This window comes from Glandiceps talaboti, chromosome 7 (genome assembly GCF_964340395.1).
Source record: "Glandiceps talaboti chromosome 7, keGlaTala1.1, whole genome shotgun sequence".
In the NCBI taxonomy this organism is placed as follows: Eukaryota; Metazoa; Hemichordata; class Enteropneusta; family Spengelidae; genus Glandiceps; species Glandiceps talaboti.
Window position 1 is genome coordinate 25,560,218 of NC_135555.1, and position 19,644 is coordinate 25,579,861.

The window sequence follows — 19,644 nt, forward strand, 5'->3', positions numbered from 1 at the left end:
TATGTCTAAAACAGGTTAGTAAGTGTTAATGTGTAGTAGGTTGTTACTATGTCTAAAACAGGTTGGTAAGTGTTAATGTGTAGTGGGTTGTTACTATGTCTAAAACAGGTTGGTAAGTGTTAATGTGTAGTGGGTTGTTACTATGTCTAAAACAGATTGGTAAGTGTTAATGTGTAGTGGGTTGTTACTATGTCTAAAACAGATTGGTAAGTGTTAATGTGTAGTGGGTTGTCACTATGTCTAAAACAGATTGGTAAGTGTTAATGTGTAGTGGGTTGTTACTATGTCTAAAACAGATTGGTAACTTAATGTGTAGTGGGTTGTCACTATGTCTAAAACAGATTGGTAACTTAATGTGTAGTGGGTTGTTACTATGTCTAAAACAGGTTGGTAAGTGTTAATGTGTAGTGGGTTGTTACTATGTCTAAAACAGGTTGGTAAGTGTTAATGTGTAGTGGGTTGTTACTATGTCTAAAACAGATTGGTAACTTAATGTGTAGTGGGTTGTTACTATGTCTAAAACAGATTGGTAACTTAATGTGTAGTGGGTTGTCACTATGTCTAAAACAGGTTGGTAAGTGTTAATGTGTAGTGGGTTGTCACTATGTCTAAAACAGGTTGGTAAGTGTTAATGTGTAGTGGGTTGTTACTATGTCTAAAACAGATTGGTAAGTGTTAATGTGTAGTGGGTTGTTACTATGTCTAAAACAGATTGGTAAGTGTTAATGTGTAGTGGGTTGTTACTATGTCTAAAACAGATTGGTAACTTAATGTGTAGTGGGTTGTCACTATGTCTAAAACAGGTTGGTAAGTGTTAATGTGTAATGGGTTGTTACTATGTCTAAAACAGATTGGTAAGTGTTAATGTGTAGTGGGTTGTTACTATGTCTAAAACAGATTGGTAAGTGTTAATGTGTAGTGGGTTGTTACTATGTCTAAAACAGGTTAGTAAGTGTTAATGTGTAGTGGGTTGTTACTATGTCTAAAACAGATTGTAACCACAATTGGAATAGTTTACATGCTGTTGATTAATTGTATATATAAAGAATCAGATTTTTGTAATTATTTGTTATTGCGTATTATAAAAGTTTACTGGTACAATTAAACAAATAAATTCAGATATTGATTTTACCAGACTCCAACATTTTTTTTTCTTGGAGAGTGGTCAACTCGTTAACTGATTGGCAGCAATATATTTATCACAACTGAACTGAGGTTCAGTAGTGGTATATGGATCCCACGGCGTGTGTCTGTCTGTCTGCCTGTGTGCGTGTGTGCGTGTGTGCGTGTGTGTGTGTGTGTGTGTGTGTGTGTGTGTGTGAACTTAAAGTGTGTGTGTGTGTGAACTTAAAGTGTGTGTGTGTGTGTGTAAAAACTTAAAGTCAAAAACCACTGAAGCGATTGCCATGATATTTGGTGGGGCCATTACCTCGGGTGTCTACTTGGGAAATTGTTCAAATCAAAATGATCTTACCACCGGTTTGTGATTTGGGTTAAAAATGTGATTTTTGGTCAAAAAACTTAAACTCAAAAACAACTTGGCAGATTGGGCTGAAATATGGGTGATACATTCTTCAGGGTGGTTTTACTAAGACATGACATGATGGTCCCATCAGTGATATGCAAATTAGGGCTAAAAATGTGTCTTTTTGGTAAAAAATCTATAATTCCAAAACCACGGAGCAGATTGGGCTGAAATTTAATGGGAATGCATCTAGGGATGTATGGATGAGGAAATATTAAGCATACAATGATTCCATGAGTGATATGCAAATTAGGTGTAAAAATGTTCATTTTTGGTCAAAAACTTGTATCTCAAAAAGCACCTGGTCAATAGTCTGAAACTTGGTGAGAAGTTTCTAAAAGTGTTATCCTGCAGATTTCCTTCAAAACATTTTGGCAAAATTGGCCCTAGCAACCATGACCACGCCCTTAGCAACAACCAAATGGCAGTATATTTTGGTCAAATAAAAACATCATCTGGTAGGCAAGTGAGTAAACATTCAAAAAATATATGCAAATACCCTAGCAACCATGACCACGCCCATAGCAACAGCCAAGCAGTGGTTTATTTTACAAAGATAACAGGAATAAAAGACAAATGAATAAACATTCAAAAAATGTATGTAAATTTGTCTAGCAACATGACCATTCCCATGGCAACAACCAAATAATCACATATATCGCAAAGATAACAAACAGGAATTGGAAGACAAATGAATAAACATTCAAAAAATGTATGCAAATGTGCCTAGCAACAAGACCACGCCCATAGCAACAGCCAAATAATCACGTATATTTCAAAGATAATATCAGGATTTCATACACAAGTGAACAAAAACATTCAAAAATGTGTGCAAATATATCTAGGAACATGACCACGCCCATAGCAATAGCCAAATGATCGCATATATCTCAAAGATAGTAACATGGTTGGATAGACAACTGGATAGTAATTCAACAAATGAATACCTATTGTTAGCATGGACTAGCATATGGATAAACATTTTTAATACCTGTACAGTTGTGCTACAATGCCATTGGCCGTATTTTAGCTACTTACATTGGATAATATCAATTAAATTGCCTGGAAGACCCTGCCGAGAGGAATATCCTGGTATAACTTTTGTGATGGAAAAAGTGTTATTCTTGTTGAAACTTTGTAAATAGGTAACTTTTTATTATAAACATAAATTACAAAGTCTAGAGTTGATTTTCAGATTTGGTATTGGTTATCATATGAACCTGGTGAAAGGAGACACGGTAGACAAAGCTGCTATAGATAACATGGTAAAATCATATGTACCAACAGCTGCAATGGTTAGTGATGTTGGAGCAGAGTTGTCATATATCCTTCCCAGAGAAAACTCAACAGTATTCACTGCCCTCTTCAAGGACCTGGAAGGTTAGATATTAATTGATTTATGGTTGCCATTGTTACCCATGAATGCAAAGACTGTTGGATTGCAGTTATTGATGACTCTGGACAATGCTACAGAAGTAATGATACAATCAGATCCAATTACTTGTAATGACATCTTTACTTATAATTTTACATGCCTGTATCATAGTAAGGGAGGCCAAAGTAAAGTTATAGTAGTGTTATTTTCACTATTACTTCACCATTTAAAATTGACATTTATAATGATGTAAGCTATTTGATAGGTATTATCTGCTGACTTCCATGGTAAGGAGCTGATCTGAATGATGATTGTAGAATAAGTTTCAACCCAGTTTTTATCTGAATTGCTTGTAATGAAAGTTAGTTATTGTAGAACCATGAAGTGACTGTCCACAACCTAATGCTTTCTCATATATGCTGGTCATTCCTTGATTGCATTCCTTTGTTATGTTGATTTAAGACTGAGAATAGAGCAAAGTTGACAATCAATCATATATTGGAAACATCAGTCACAGAAGTTGTAAATTAGTGTCTGTACTCCTATCTGATTTAGCCAAGTTTGGAATTCTGGAAATTAGTAAACTTAATATGTTATGTAACATTTATACAACATCACATCGAGGCACAACCTGATCTATATTGAATAAATCAAAGTACAAAATTGACTTCTTGTCCATTGCATAATTCAGTTTGTATTATAAAAGAATGGCAAACTGATATGGTGTAGGTAAAAAAGGATGATTTGTATTCTTCAAATAGTGCTTGATTCATTCCATTTCCTATTGGTCATAAGCACAGACAACACAGCAAAAACTGAGTCAACAGAAAGTAATGAAATAGTCAACTTCAGTTCACAATTTTAATGACAAAAATATAATAATCATAACATTGTTTGTTTGTTTGTTTGTTTGTTTGTTTGTTTGTTTGTTATAACAGAGAATTTACAACCATTGGGTATAAATAGCTATGGTGTGTCTGTCACAACCATGGAGGAAGTATTCATGAAGGTCGGTGAAATGGCAGAGGAGGCAGAAAATGAGGAAAATGGGGTTGGCATGGCAACAAATGATGTAGACTCTGATGACACAACATTGGTAAAGCCTGTAGGATCTAAGAGTGCAGTGATTGACATGTCTTCATTGCCAGATACTTTGGTTGTTGACTCACATAAAGGTAACATATTTAAAAAAAAAAAAATCTTCCATATCTATGTTATACACACTTGTTAAGCCAAACCTATTTTATTAATTTTGCCAAAATAGCACATTATTTCAAAATTGCTGCTATTCAATCTGCATAAAACATCTTTGTAATACTTGTTATTATGTGGTGATGAATACTGGAAGGCACAGTATCTTTGATACATACATGTAGTTTCTTGTCATGAAAAGAAGTAACTATAAATATTGCAAATAATACCCTTTGTTATCTTGAATGTTCAGTTCATATATATTATAGTTATATAGATTATTATTATTACTCAGTCTTTCAGGGGACTATTACAATGGGCTTCATCCATGTGTCCATGCATCTGTAATATGTCATAAGATATGCAATATCTAATATCTTTAAACCTGCCACACAGGTGATATATTACATGGGACAAATGTATGTAACTTTGATTTTTGATATATGCATTGCAAGTTTGACCGGCCATCTTTGTAGTTACAAATCAATGTTTTTACTGCATACCGGTAACTCAAAAACTTTAATACATAGACAGTCCATTCTAGTGTCTACCCCATGATATTAGAAGATGCAAGTTACCTTTTGAGACCTTGACCTTTGACCTTGACCTTCAGGGTCACTTATCAAAATCAAGCCAATTCCTGCCTATCACAGATACATTGTATTATTTACATATTGCGAATTACAACTGCCAGGTCTCTTTTAAATCATCTTTACAAGAAATATTGAAGAAAAGAACTACATCATGTATACAATGTACACAGGCATTGGTTTTGTGCGGTTATCACTTTATACTGAATGGCCGCCATATTTGTAGTAGAAACTCACTATTATAATGCATAACTCAAAATAATAGTAGATACTCCATTCAAGTGTCTAACCCCATATAATAGTAGATACTCCATTCAAGTGTCTAACCCCATCTAATCACAAGCAAGTTTTCTTGTATGACAGTGACCTTTGACCTGACCCTGACCTACAGGGTAGACCATCAAAATTAAGCTATTACTACATATTGCAAACACTTTGTAGCAATTATGTGCGGCTAATGTCTTTTATATCATGTCTATAGATAATATAGAACCAGATAAACATACACATGCTTTACTTTGGTGCTCATATAACTTTTTATTCAACAGCAGCCAAATTTGTATTGAGCAATCTATTTACCACATAACTTAAAACTGTTGATACATAGCTAGAGACTACATTCAAGTGTCAAACTTTCTTTTGCGAGATTGACCTTTGACCTTGACTCTGATCTTCTGGTTCAGTTATCAATATTCAGCAATTTCCTGCATTATCAGACACTTTATAGTATTTATTTGTTGGCACAATTTTTAACAACTATTGTCTCCATTCAGTCACATAAAAGTAATGGATTTTTTTTGGAGGGGGTGGGGGGAGATGGTTATTGTCTTTCTCTCTGTCCTAAGCCCTTACTAACAAGTTACTGGTTTTACTCTCAGCCTTGATAAACAGTTGCTGCATTTCTTCTGAGCTTTACTAACAAGTCACTGGTCAAATTAGTAAGTTAACAAAACTACCTATTACTAGCACTTGCTATGAAGAAAATACTCATTGCACTGGACATAGTTCTAATACTAGTAAATAACACTTGATGATTTGAAGTATGAAAGTTCCATACAATCTTAATCTCTGAAGATTATTAATTTGGTTTTGCTGATCATCACTAATATATACACTATGTTTTTACATAAAAAATATGAAAAAATTCTCATGTCATTTATTTCAAAAAGTGCACAACTTGTGCCAGCTGAATCTGGTTAAAATGTGAGTAGCAGTCACTATAAGTTGTTATTTCTATCTACTGATTTTGATCTGTTTGTGTTTATAATTGTGTTATTTTGGTGTTTGCAACCAGCTGAATTATTAAAGTCATTATTTGAAATACAAGTAATGTTGGTTGACCCTACAAATTTACACTCACTGATGATAACTATAGGTAAATGGATCTAGAAATCATTGATGATAGGTATTATTTAATTATTCAAATTATCCTGTCTAGTGCAGTGAGTATATTCCATCCCATAGTTAGCTCTGTTCTCCTCCATGCTAACAAAATTTGTTCATATCACTAACCATTCTGTCTAATCCATTTCATTTTCCATGCTGCTTTCCATGGACATGTTGTCTTTGATTCAGATACCAAATCTTATAATCTTCCTCAAGTTGGTACTTCATCTCAGTTTGTAGAAGCTACTGATTCAACACCACCATCCATACTAATAAAAAATCCAGGTATATTTGAGAGTAAGAGATCCACAGTCAGTAGTGCTGTCATCACGTTATGGCATCATCATCTACTTGGCAAGATTTGTAAACATGTTACTTTCAAAGTTCAAGAGGAAAATAATATCCAATTGAACTTTTGTTAGCTCCGCTGTCAGCGAAAGCTGAAAGCGTAGCTTTAGGTATAGGTTGTATAGAGTATAGAGTAGAGTGAATCATTTATATTTTCATTATTTTCTCCGAAAGTGACAGTCAGTATTCTTAGATATTTGGTGTGCATGTTCCCTGGGGGGAGGCTATTCAGATTTGTTCATGCCAAGTTGATCTGTGCCATTTTCAATTTTTTATGATTTTTTTCATAAATTGTCATTTTCATCATCTCCGTGAAAACTTATTGTCAGATTGCTTTGATATCTGGTGTGTTGATGTGCAGGGGGTAGCTTACTCAGGTTTGTTAATTTCAAGTCAGCACATCTTCATTTTTATTTTTTATGATTTTTTTTTTGTAATTTGAAAAAAAAATGAATATGTTAATGAGCATTATGACCGATGCCATATTGGAAATCAGTCGACGAGACTTTAAGTAAACTGCCACTTTTCAAAAGACACTATTGACGTCAAACAAGCAATGTAATATGTGCTACAGTCATAATTCTACGCATTGGGCGCCCAAATGCATGAAGTGACAAGCGTTTATTCGAAACAGGGTTGTAAACTTCAAATCCAAATTCTGCACCCCTTCTACATAATCAGCCAGTCCGCAACGTCCTTATTTGCATACTCTATCCTGATTCGACCAGAAGCTGAAGCTGACCTCATTTGACCGGGCGATTTTCCACAGCAAGTAACAACACAGGACGTTCTTGGTACTCACTAAAATCTCACTTCAGACCCACTATAAAAATGTGATGTTTTCAGATAACATGTAACTTGTGATTAATTCTATATTGTCGTGCAATTTGGAGTGACAGTGAACCAGAATTAAGACAACTTGCGTAAGGAAGGCATGCGGTTGAAGTTATGCAAGAGCAGTCTAACTGCGGACTGTGAATCAACCAAATTTTGTTTATTGGCCGACAGTTCACATGTAAAGTTAAACGACATGAACGTGTCTTGCCATTTCCAAAATGCAAACATTTGGCAAGTAAAAATAATTACCAACTTCTGTGTAAAATGTGTTTTACATTGAGACATCATATGAACCACTAACCACTTTATTGCATCGCTAAAACAAAACTGCATAGTGAAGAGCTGAAGAACTGAACCACTTCTACGTGTCACCAAAATAAAAAATAAAATAAAAAAAAACCAGCAGAGCTATTCTGACCGATATGTCGCTTGTTGCAAACACAAACTGGAACTGATTGACCCCATATTAGGCTCACATGTACATGTCTGTAAGGTCACATGTACTGAATAATAGCTAGTCAATCTGTTGACAAAGACTGAAGTGGGCAGACCAAAATTTGAGGTACATTTTTAGCACAACTGAACTGAGTTTCAGTAGTGCTATAGGGATCGCCCGGCGTCTGTCTGTCTGTCTGTCTGTGTGTGTGTGTGTGTGTGTGTGTGTGTGTATGTGTGTAAACAACTTAAAGTCTAAAACCGCTGAACCGATTGCCACGATATTTGGTGGGTCCATTACCTTGGGTGTCTAGTTGGGAAATTGTTCAAATCAAAATGATCGCATCACAGATGTGTGATTTGGGTCAAAAAATGTGATATTTGGTTAAAAAACTTAAACTCAGAAACTACTGGGCAGATTGGTGCGAAATTTGGTGGGAATATTCTTAAGGGGATGTAAAGTAAGATTTGTCCATGACGGGATGATTCCATCAGTGATATGCAAATTAGGGCTAAAAATGTGTCTTTTTGGTTAAAAATCTATAATTCCAAAACTACTGAGCAGATTGGGCTGAAATTTAATGGGAATGTATCTAGGGATGTATGGACAAAGAAATATTAAGCATACCATGATTCCATGAGTGATATGCAAATTAGGTGTAAAAATGTTCATTTTTGGTCAAAAACTTATATCTCAAAAAGTACTAAGTGAATGAGTTTGAAACTTGGTGAGATGTTTCTAGAAGTGTTATCTATATCATTGCTTTTCCTCAAAAATCTTCAACTCTGAAATTACCCAGTAGATTGAGCTTAACTTTGTTGAGAATGTGTAGATTTGTCCTCATTAATAGCTGACACAGTGAGAACAGTACATTGTTAATTAACTATAATGTTTACTTTACTATTTCCTCTGGTGGTAAAGCCTGTAGCATGGCCAGTTTGGTTTATGACTTGATTATGTAATATGTTGTAAGACAGCTGCTTCATCACCTACCCATATAAACTGAATGTAGCTTGTGTTTAAAATATTACAATAAGACAACCAAGAAAGTTTAACATGTTACATTGGTATGACTTGATTCCAAATTGATTTTAAAAAATAAAGAAGTACAAAACCTTGTAGACACATCCCTTTAAAGTTTGATTAGGATGTTGCTATACTTGTCTTGTACACTTCCAACATAGGATGGCTGGATTATGATGATGGAAATTAGGTATGAAAATTTTGTTTTGGTTACAACTTTAAATCTTCAAAAAATTATATATCTATCATTGCCCTGAACATGAAGTTGTGCGGCAACGCAATATTTGCGCTATTTTTCAACTTTGTGTTTAGAATGAAAGTTCAATTGAATACTGTAGTTTACCAACACAGCTAGATTTTCATTTGAAAAGCTAGAGGAAATGTTTGTTCTTTCAAAACAAGAACTAAGAAGGTTTGCTAACTTTGCATGTGGTTTTTCTATTTAGAAAAAAAATGTTAAATTTGTCTTATTGTGATAATCATGATTTCACAAAATTTATTGAATGACAAACTCTAAGGTTTGCTTTGAAATGCTTGAATGGAGAGCAGACATATCCTACTTTGTCTGAGGGAAAGACATAGAGCAGACATGTCCTTTGTCTGAGGGAAAGACATAGAGCAGACATGTCCTTCTTTGTCTGAGGGAAAGACGTAGAGCAGACATGTCCTTTGTCTGAGTGAAATACATAGAGCAGACATGTCCTTTGTCTGAGGGAAAGACATAGAGCAGACATGTCCTTCTTTGTCTGAGGGAAAAACATAGAGCAGACATGTCCTTTGTCTGAGGGAAAGACATAGAGCAGACATGTCCTTCTTTCTCTGAGGGAAAGACATAGAGCAGACATGTCCTTTGTCTGAGGGAAAGACATAGAGCAGACATGTCCTTCTTTGTCTGAGGGAAAGACATAGAGCAGACATGTCCTTCTTTGTCTGAGGGAAAGACATAGAGCAGACATGTCCTTCTTTGTCTGAGTGAAAGACATAGAGCAGACATGTCCTTTGTCTGAGGGAAAGACATAGAGCAGACATGTCCTTTGTCTGAAGGAAAGACATAGAGCAGACATGTCCTTTGTCTGAGGGAAAGACATAGAGCAGACATGTCCTTTGTCTGAGTGAAAGACGTAGAGCAGACATGTCCTTCTTTGTCTGAAGGAAAGACATAGAGCAGACATGTCCTTTGTCTGAAGGAAAGACATAGAGCAGACATGTCCTTTGTCTGAGGGAAAGACATAGAGCAGACATGTCCTTTGTCTGAGGGAAAGACGTAGAGCAGACATGTCCTTCTTTGTCTGAGGGAAAGACATAGAGCAGACATGTCCTTCTTTGTCTGAAGGAAAGACATAGAGCAGACATGTCCTTTGTCTGAGGGAAAGACGTAGAGCAGACATGTCCTTCTTTGTCTGAGGGAAAGACATAGAGCAGACATGTCCTTCTTTGTCTGAGGGAAAGACATAGAGCAGACATGTCCTTTGTCTGAGGGAAAGACATAGAGCAGACATGTCCTTTGTCTGAGGGAAAGACATAGAGCAGACATGTCCTTTGTCTGAGGGAAAGACATAGAGCAGACATGTCCTTTGTCTGAGGGAAAGACATGGAGCAGACATGTCCTTCTTTGTCTGAGGGAAAGACATAGAGCAGACATGTCCTTTGTCTGAAGGAAAGACATAGAGCAGACATGTCCTTTGTCTGAGGGAAAGACGTAGAGCAGACATGTCCTTCTTTGTCTGAGGGAAAGACATAGAGCAGACATGTCCTTCCTTGTCTGAGGGAAAGACATAGAGCAGACATGTCATTCCTTGTCTGAGGGAAAGACATGGAGCAGACATGTCCTTTGTCTGAGGGAAAGACATAGAGCAGACATGTCCTTCTTTGTCTGAAGGAAAGACATAGAGCAGACATGTCCTTCTTTGTCTGAAGGAAAGACGTAGAGCAGACATGTCCTTTGTCTGAGGGAAAGACATAGAGCAGACATGTCCTTTGTCTGAGGGAAAGACATAGAGCAGACATGTCCTTCCTTGTCTGAGGGAAAGACATAGAGCAGACATGTCCTTCCTTGTCTGAGGGAAAGACATGGAGCAGACATGTCCTTTGTCTGAGGGAAAGACATAGAGCAGACATGTCCTTTGTCTGAGGGAAAGACATAGAGCAGACATGTCCTTCTTTCTCTGAAGGAAAGACGTAGAGCAGACATGTCCTTTGTCTGAGGGAAAGACATAGAGCAGACATGTCCTTTGTCTGAGGGAAAGACATAGAGCAGACATGTCCTTCTTTGTCTGAGGGAAAGACATAGAGCAGACATGTCCTTTGTCTGAAGGAAAGACATGGAGCAGACATATCCTTCTTTGTCTGAGGGAAAAACATAGAGCAGACATGTCCTTCTTTGTCTGAGGGAAAGACATAGAGCAGACATGTCCTTTGTCTGAGGGAAAGACATAGAGCAGACATGTCCTTCTTTGTCTGAGGGAAAGACATAGAGCAGACATGTCCTTCTTTGTCTGAGGGAAAGACATAGAGCAGACATGTCCTTTGTCTGAGGGAAAGACATAGAGCAGACATGTCCTTTGTCTGAGGGAAAGACATAGAGCAGACATGTCCTTCTTTGTCTGAGGGAAAGACATAGAGCAGACATGTCCTTCTTTGTCTGAGGGAAAGACATAGAGCAGACATGTCCTTTGTCTGAGGGAAAGACATAGAGCAGACATGTCCTTCTTTGTCTGAGGGAAAGACATAGAGCAGACATGTCCTTTGTCTGAGGGAAAGACATGGAGCAGACATGTCCTTTGTCTGAAGGAAAGACATAGAGCAGACATGTCCTTCTTTGTCTGAGGGAAAGACATGGAGCAGACATGTCCTTCTTTGTCTGAGGGAAAGACATAGAGCAGACATGTCCTTTGTCTGAGGGAAAGACATAGAGCAGACATGTCCTTTGTCTGAGGAAAAGACATAGAGCAGACATGTCCTTTGTCTGAGGGAAAGACATGGAGCAGACATGTCCTTTGTCTGAAGGAAAGACATAGAGCAGACATGTCCTTCTTTGTCTGAGGGAAAGACATAGAGCAGACATGTCCTTCTTTGTCTGAGGGAAAGACATAGAGCAGACATGTCCTTTGTCTGAGTGAAAGACATAGAGCAGACATGTCCTTTGTCTGAGGGAAAGACATAGAGCAGACATGTCCTTTGTCCGAGGGAAAGACGTAGAGCAGACATGTCCTTTGTCTGAGGGAAAGACATAGAGCAGACATGTCCTTTGTCTGAGTGAAAGACGTAGAGCAGACATGTCCTTCTTTGTCTGAAGGAAAGACATAGAGCAGACATGTCCTTTGTCTGAGGGAAAGACGTAGAGCAGACATGTCCTTTGTCTGAGGGAAAGACGTAGAGCAGACATGTCCTTCTTTGTCTGAGGGAAAGACATAGAGCAGACATGTCCTTTGTCTGAGGGAAAGACATAGAGCAGACATGTCCTTCTTTGTCTGAGGGAAAGACATAGAGCAGACATGTCCTTCTTTGTCTGAAGGAAAGACGTAGAGCAGACATGTCCTTCTTTGTCTGAGTGAAAGACATGGAGCAGACATGTCCTTTGTCTGAGGGAAAGACATGGAGCAGACATGTCCTTTGTCTGAAGGAAAGACATAGAGCAGACATGTCCTTTGTCTGAGTGAAAGACATGGAGCAGACATGTCCTTCTTTGTCTGAGGGAAAGACATAGAGCAGACATGTCCTTCTTTGTCTGAGGGAAAGACATGGAGCAGACATGTCCTTTGTCTGAGTGAAAGACATAGAGCAGACATGTCCTTTGTCTGAAGGAAAGACATAGAGCAGACATGTCCTTTGTCTGAGGGAAAGACGTAGAGCAGACATGTCCTTCTTTGTCTGAGTGAAAGACATAGAGCAGACATGTCCTTCTTTGTCTGAAGGAAAGACATAGAGCAGACATGTCCTTCTTTGTCTGAAGGAAAGACATAGAGCAGACATGTCCTTCTTTGTCTGAGGGAAAGACATAGAGCAGACATGTCCTTCTTTGTCTGAGTGAAAGACATGGAGCAGACATGTCCTTTGTCTGAGGGAAAGACATAGAGCAGACAGGTCCTTTGTCTAAGGGAAAGACGTAGAGCAGACATGTCCTTCTTTGTCTGAGGGAAAGACATAGAGCAGACATGTCCTTTGTCTGAGGGAAAGACGTAGAGCATGTTGTTGATAATTTGTGTTTAACCGTATACCTGTCATGTATATGTAGAGCTGTGATGGTAAACTTTGCATGACAGCTGGCCACTGTCACTGAGGCAAGCTGTAATACACCATATTCTGGCTTATATCCACTTTGCAGCCACTTTTAATAGCAGTATCATGTAATTGGAGAGTAAGAAAAATGAGGCTTGTAACAGTTTAATACTGTACATGAAACTTCTACCAATCACATGGCAGTACAAAACACTCTGTCAATCACACAGCAGCACTAGAAACTGTCTGCCAATCACACAGCAGCACTAGAAACTCTCTGCCAATCACATGGCAGCACAAGAAAATCCTTCAATCACATGACAGTATGAGAAACTGTCTTTCAATCACATGGCAGTACAAGAAACTGTCTGCCAATCACATGGCAGTAAAAGCCAGTACAAGAAACTGTCTGCCAATCACATTCCTGTACAAGAAACTGTCTGCCAATCACATTCCCGTACAAGAAAATGTCTGTCAATCACATGGCAGTACAATAAACTCTAAAGCAGTCATGTGCAACAACCTTACGAGTTAATATAATAACTAGACAAAGCCCATAAGCTCGCACGGGTAGATTCTTTTGTGACCGGCTGCCTGGGCAAGGGTTCGTACACTTGATTTATTTTCAATCAGCCAACTTATCATAGACCCTCCACCAACGTTGGTCTTTGGACAAATGTTTTGTTGACATGTTGCCGAACATCGCGATTTCTCAATTCAACTCAATGATTTTAGGAATGTTACTGTACCAACAAACATAGGAAGGTAGTTATTCTTTTTAGAACATTTTTAAAAAATCAATTATCGACAAATGTCAAAACAGCACTTCCACTACCAGGAAATTCAACTGTGCTAATTTGTCATCAGTCAGAGTCATCAGTAGTCGGTATCGCGTACCATGCGTCAAACTTTCAAATAGTGTAACAATTTCTAGGGGTATAGTGATGCCTCGATACTCGTTACAATGTTACGATAATCGTGCCAACAGGCCTACTGTTACAATATTGCAATTTATGGCGATATTATGTCACCTATACGACGACCGGAGTTAGTTAGTGCGTGGAGAATGCACAAAGTATATGGAAGGTGCATGCGTAGTCACTGCGCCCCAATGCATCCCTGGGAGAACCACCAATTTTTTATCGCTTTGCTGCTGCTGTGCGAGCTACTAAATATTACTGTACCTTTCCATTAAAATGAATGAAAAAAATGATTCAGAAATAGTTTTAAAGTTTGCTGCAGTACTGAAAGATTTGGGTTTAGTAAGTCTTAATAAGTATTTGTACAATGTGAGTTTCAGCTTGCCAATATTAGAATGTTATTATTGTTATGTGATCAGCATACACACATTGGTTACCTCATCATGTATTTATAAACCATTTACATTCCATTTACAGGTCACACATCTATCACAGACCACACCAAGCTGCATGATCCTACCAGCACTGCAATATTTGCTGTTAAAATCAGTATGAGCTTGCATTTATTTGTGTTCCATCCCTCTCTGTGTGCATTGACCTCTCCTGTCCTATACTTAAAAAGCCTTGCTCTGTCTTTTCTTTCTATTTGTTAATTTTAAACAAATTATTCCACCAATTCCTGCTAATCACTGCATTGTTCTTTTGTATCTTATGCTCACATTGTGCACCACTAACCAGTGACTAGCTAGCAGTAGTCAGTATATAATACAATATAACCACTCATATGACATGCCACATATCATTTACAGTTGTGATAACAAATCAAACCAAGTCACTAATATACTAATCTTGTTAAACTGTAAATTTCCCTCCATATTCATTTACTAATGTGTGTCTGGTCTGTGGTAGCTGATAAGTAATTAGTCTTAGATAGAACAACAATAAATTAATCTTGTATTATCTGTTTGCCTTTAGATTATCTGACAGGCATCGGATTGAAATGGCAGCAGTTTATAGCCATGTTTGTCAAACGATTTTACAACAGCAAACGTGATGTGAAAGCTGTCATTACACAGTTGTTTCTACCTCTGTTATTCATCCTCTTTGGACTGTTAGTGGAAGTGACAAATAACCCATCCCAGGCTGATCCCCCTCTAGAACTAAAGCTGTCTGATTTGACAGACAGTCAGCTGACCAATCTAGAGGGTTACTATGCTGATTTGCGTTCAAATGGACAACAAGAAATGCTATTTCAGGTGAGTCATTATTTGGAAGGCTCTAAACAGTAAAAAACAGCTATGAATGTCTGAAGTCTGGTTTTCCCATTCAAGTATACTTTATGAGTTTTTTCTGTAATTTGTCAGCAGCAATGAAAACCAAACACTTACAAGTGCACAACAGCTGTAAAAATGATGTAGGCTTGATGTTCCACTCATGTAAAATGACATTTAATACACAAACACCCTCAGAGGAGTTCTAATGCAAAAGAATTACATAGGTGCCATGCACAGTAGAGATGTAGAAGTAGTCAAGTTGATATGTTTATTATCAGTTAGAAAATGTACAATATTAGTGCATTCAGTAAAATGGTCAAGTCCATGTGTAGTGTTTTCATTAGAACCCTGTTTTTACTGCACTGTGAAAGAATAACAATGCTTATTAATGTCCATGAGTCACCACCAAGCCAACATCATTTTAGCTGTAATGTCCCATAAGTGAAACACTAAGTCTACATCATTTTAGCTGTAAGGTCCCATAAGTGAAACACCAAGCCTGCATCATTTTAGTTGTAACAAGTGGTATAAAACAGATGTGCAGTATTTGGTCAATGTACTCATCACAGCAGGTCATTGTGCTATCAATCCAAACAGTTAGTGGTCATTGTGCTATCAATCCAAACAGTTAGTGGTCATTGTACTATCAATCCAAACAGTTAGTGGTCATTGTACTATCAATCCAAACAGTTAGTGGTCATTGTACTATCAATCCAAACAGTTAGTGGTCATTGTACTATCAATCCAAACAGTTAGTGGTCATTGTACTATCAATCCAAACAGTTAGTGGTCATTGTACTATCAATCCAAACAGTTAGTGGTCATTGTGCTATCAATCCAAACAGTTAGTGGTCATTGTACTATCAATCCAAACAGTTAGTGGTCATTGTGCTATCAATCCAAACAGTTAGTGGTCATTGTGCTATCAATCCAAACAGTTAGTGGTCATTGTACTATCAATCCAAACAGTTAGTGGTCATTGTACTATCAATCCAAACAGTTAGTGGTCATTGTACTATCAATCCAAACAGTTAGTGGTCATTGTACTATCAATCCAAACAGTTAGTGGTCATTGTACTATCAATCCAAACAGTTAGTGGTCATTGTGCTATCAATCCAAACAGTTAGTGGTCATTGTACTATCAATCCAAACAGTTAGTGGTCATTGTACTATCAATCCAAACAGTTAGTGGTCATTGTACTATCAATCCAAACAGTTAGTGGTCATTGTACTATCAATCCAAACAGTTAGTGGTCATTGTACTATCAATCCAAACAGTTAGTGGTCATTGTACTATCAATCCAAACAGTTAGTGGTCATTGTACTATCAATCCAAACAGTTAGTGGTCATTGTGCTATCAATCCAAACAGTTAGTGGTCATTGTACTATCAATCCAAACAGTTAGTGGTCATTGTACTATCAATCCAAACAGTTAGTGGTCATTGTACTATCAATCCAAACAGTTAGTGGTCATTGTACTATCAATCCAAACAGTTAGTGGTCATTGTACTATCAATCCAAACAGTTAGTGGTCATTGTAGATGCTGCTACAATTGTAGTAAATATCTCAAAATCTCAAAAAAGTTATTTCTTACTGTGTCTTGTCGTCTAAAAGGCTGTAACACCATAGAGTATCACATAGGCAATAAGTATATAACTTGTGTATTTCTAACACAATGTTTTGTAGAGATGTTGTATTATTGTATTACACTTAGTCTGTTTCCTACCATTTACAATATTTCTTCTATAAATGATAACACTACACTTTTATATAAACAATCTTTATTGCATAACAACATGCCATAGAAAGCATGGTAGAATAAACAAAAATAAAATACATAAATTATGTGCATGCAATCCTTTAGCAGACTGCTTGAGGACTGTTTACATCAAAATGTGTTGAAAAAATGATTTACTTTTGAATTTGCTATTTAAGGAATGAAAATTAGAATTATTTAATGACCACATTCTTTCTTTCTTTTCAACATTATTATTATTTATAATATAGATTATGATAACATTATTATTTATAATATAGATTATGATAACATTATTATTATTTATAATATAGATTATGATAACATTATGTATGTGTTTACAATTTACTTCTTTTTTGACTTGACAGAATGTTGAGACTTACTTATCAACAATATCTATGAATTCCAATAATGTGACAACACTTACATCTGACATTGAAACCAGTAACCAGGGTAGTTTGATTGATGGCACTACTAGGACTACAGACTCTGATTGTTGTAACTATGGACATCAAGTTTTGAATGATGTCTGTGTACCAAAGGTAAGAAGCCTAATCGTTTAATCTTCATTATTACATATGTACCAGAAATTACTTAAACTGGTGCATGTATATACTAGTGGTATTATTACATATGTACCAGAAATTACTTAAACTGGTGCATGTATATACTAGTGGTATTATTACATATGTACCAGAAATTACTTAAACTGGTGCATGTATATACTAGTGGTATTATTACATATGTACCAGAAATTACTTAAACTGGTGCATGTATATACTAGTGGTATTATTACATATGTACCAGAAATTACTTAAACTGGTGCATGTATATACTAGTGGTATTATTACAAATGTACCAGAAATTACTTAACCTGGTGCATGTATATACTAGTGGTATTATTACATATGTACCAGTAATTACTTAAACTGGTGCATGTATATACTAGTGGTATTATTACATATGTACCAGAAATTACTTAAACTGGTGCATGTATATACTAGTGGTATTATTACATATGTACCAGAAATTACTTAAACTGGTGCATGTATATACTAGTGGTATTATTACATATGTACCAGTAATTACTTAAACTGGTGCATGTATATACTAGTGGTATTATTACATATGTACCAGAAATTACTTAAACTGGTGCATGTATATACTAGTGGTATTATTACAAATGTACCAGAAATTACTTAAACTGGTGCATGTATATACTAGTGGTATTATTACATATGTACCAGTAATTACTTAAACTGGTGCATGTATATACTAGTGGTATTATTACATATGTACCAGAAATTACTTAAACTGGTGCATGTATATACTAGTGGTATTATTACAAATGTACCAGAAATTACTTAAACTGGTGCATGTATATACTAGTGGTATTATTACATATGTACCAGAAATTACTTAAACTGGTGCATGTATATACTAGTGGTATTATTACAAATGTACCAGAAATTACTTAAACTGGTGCATGTACATTTGTATATACTAGTGGTATTATTACATATGTACCAGAAATTACTTAAACTGGTGCATGTATATACTAGTGGTATTATTACATATGTACCAGAAATTACTTAAACTGGTGCATGTATATACTAGTGGTATTATTACATATGTACCAGAAATTACTTAAACTGGTACATGTATATACTAGTGGTATTATTACAAATGTACCAGAAATTACTTAAACTGGTGCATGTATATACTAGTGGTATTATTACATATGTACCAGAAATTACTTAAACTGGTGCATGTATATACTAGTGGTATTATTACAAATGTACCAGAAATTACTTAAACTGGTGCATGCATATACTAGTGGTATTATTACATATGTACCAGAAATTACTTACACTGGTGCATGTATATACTAGTGGTATTATTACAAATGTACCAGAAATTACTTAAACTGGTGCATGTATATACTAGTGGTATTATTACATATGTACCAGAAATTATTTAAACTGGTGCATGTATATACTAGTGGTATTATTACAAATGTACCAGAAATTACTTAAACTGGTGCATGCATATACTAGTGGTATTATTACATAATATATGTACCAGAAATTACTTAAACTGGTGCATGTATATACTAGTGGTATTATTACATATGTACCAGAAATTACTTAAACTGGTGCATGTATATACTAGTGGTATTATTACATATGTACCAGAAATTACTTAAACTGGTACATGTATATACTAGTGGTATTATTACAAATGTACCAGAAATTACTTAAACTGGTACATGTATATACTAGTGGTATTATTACAAATGTACCAGAAATTACTTACACTGGTGCATGTATATACTAGTGGTATTATTACATATGTACCAGAAATTACTTAAACTGGTGCATGTATATACTAGTGGTATTATTACAAATGTACCAGAAATTACTTAAACTGGTGCATGTATATACTAGTGGTATTATTACATATGTACCAGAAATTACTTAAACTGGTGCATGTATATACTAGTGGTATTATTACAAATGTACCAGAAATTACTTAAACTGGTGCATGTATATACTAGTGGTATTATTACAAATGTACCAGAAATTACTTAAACTGGTGCATGCATATACTAGTGGTATTATTACATATGTACCAGAAATTACTTAAACTGGTGCATGTATATACTAGTGGTATTATTACAAATGTACCAGAAATTACTTAAACTGGTGCATGTATATACTAGTGGTATTATTACAAATGTACCAGAAATTACTTAAACTGGT

The 19,644-nt window shown here is 36.1% G+C and overlaps 1 protein-coding gene across 1 annotated transcript in view; it reads left to right on the top strand.

Annotated features, from left to right (window-relative positions):
- Nucleotides 1–19,644, top strand: part of LOC144438205 (phospholipid-transporting ATPase ABCA3-like) — a 136,359-nt gene that overhangs the window by 56,590 nt on the left and 60,125 nt on the right. Inside the window, exons 20-24 of the mRNA XM_078127249.1 lie at nucleotides 2,721–2,905; nucleotides 3,839–4,075; nucleotides 6,257–6,352; nucleotides 14,825–15,105; nucleotides 17,251–17,424. Of these exons, the coding sequence (XP_077983375.1) occupies nucleotides 2,721–2,905; nucleotides 3,839–4,075; nucleotides 6,257–6,352; nucleotides 14,825–15,105; nucleotides 17,251–17,424 (973 nt within the window). The remainder of the gene's footprint in view (nucleotides 1–2,720; nucleotides 2,906–3,838; nucleotides 4,076–6,256; nucleotides 6,353–14,824; nucleotides 15,106–17,250; nucleotides 17,425–19,644) is intronic.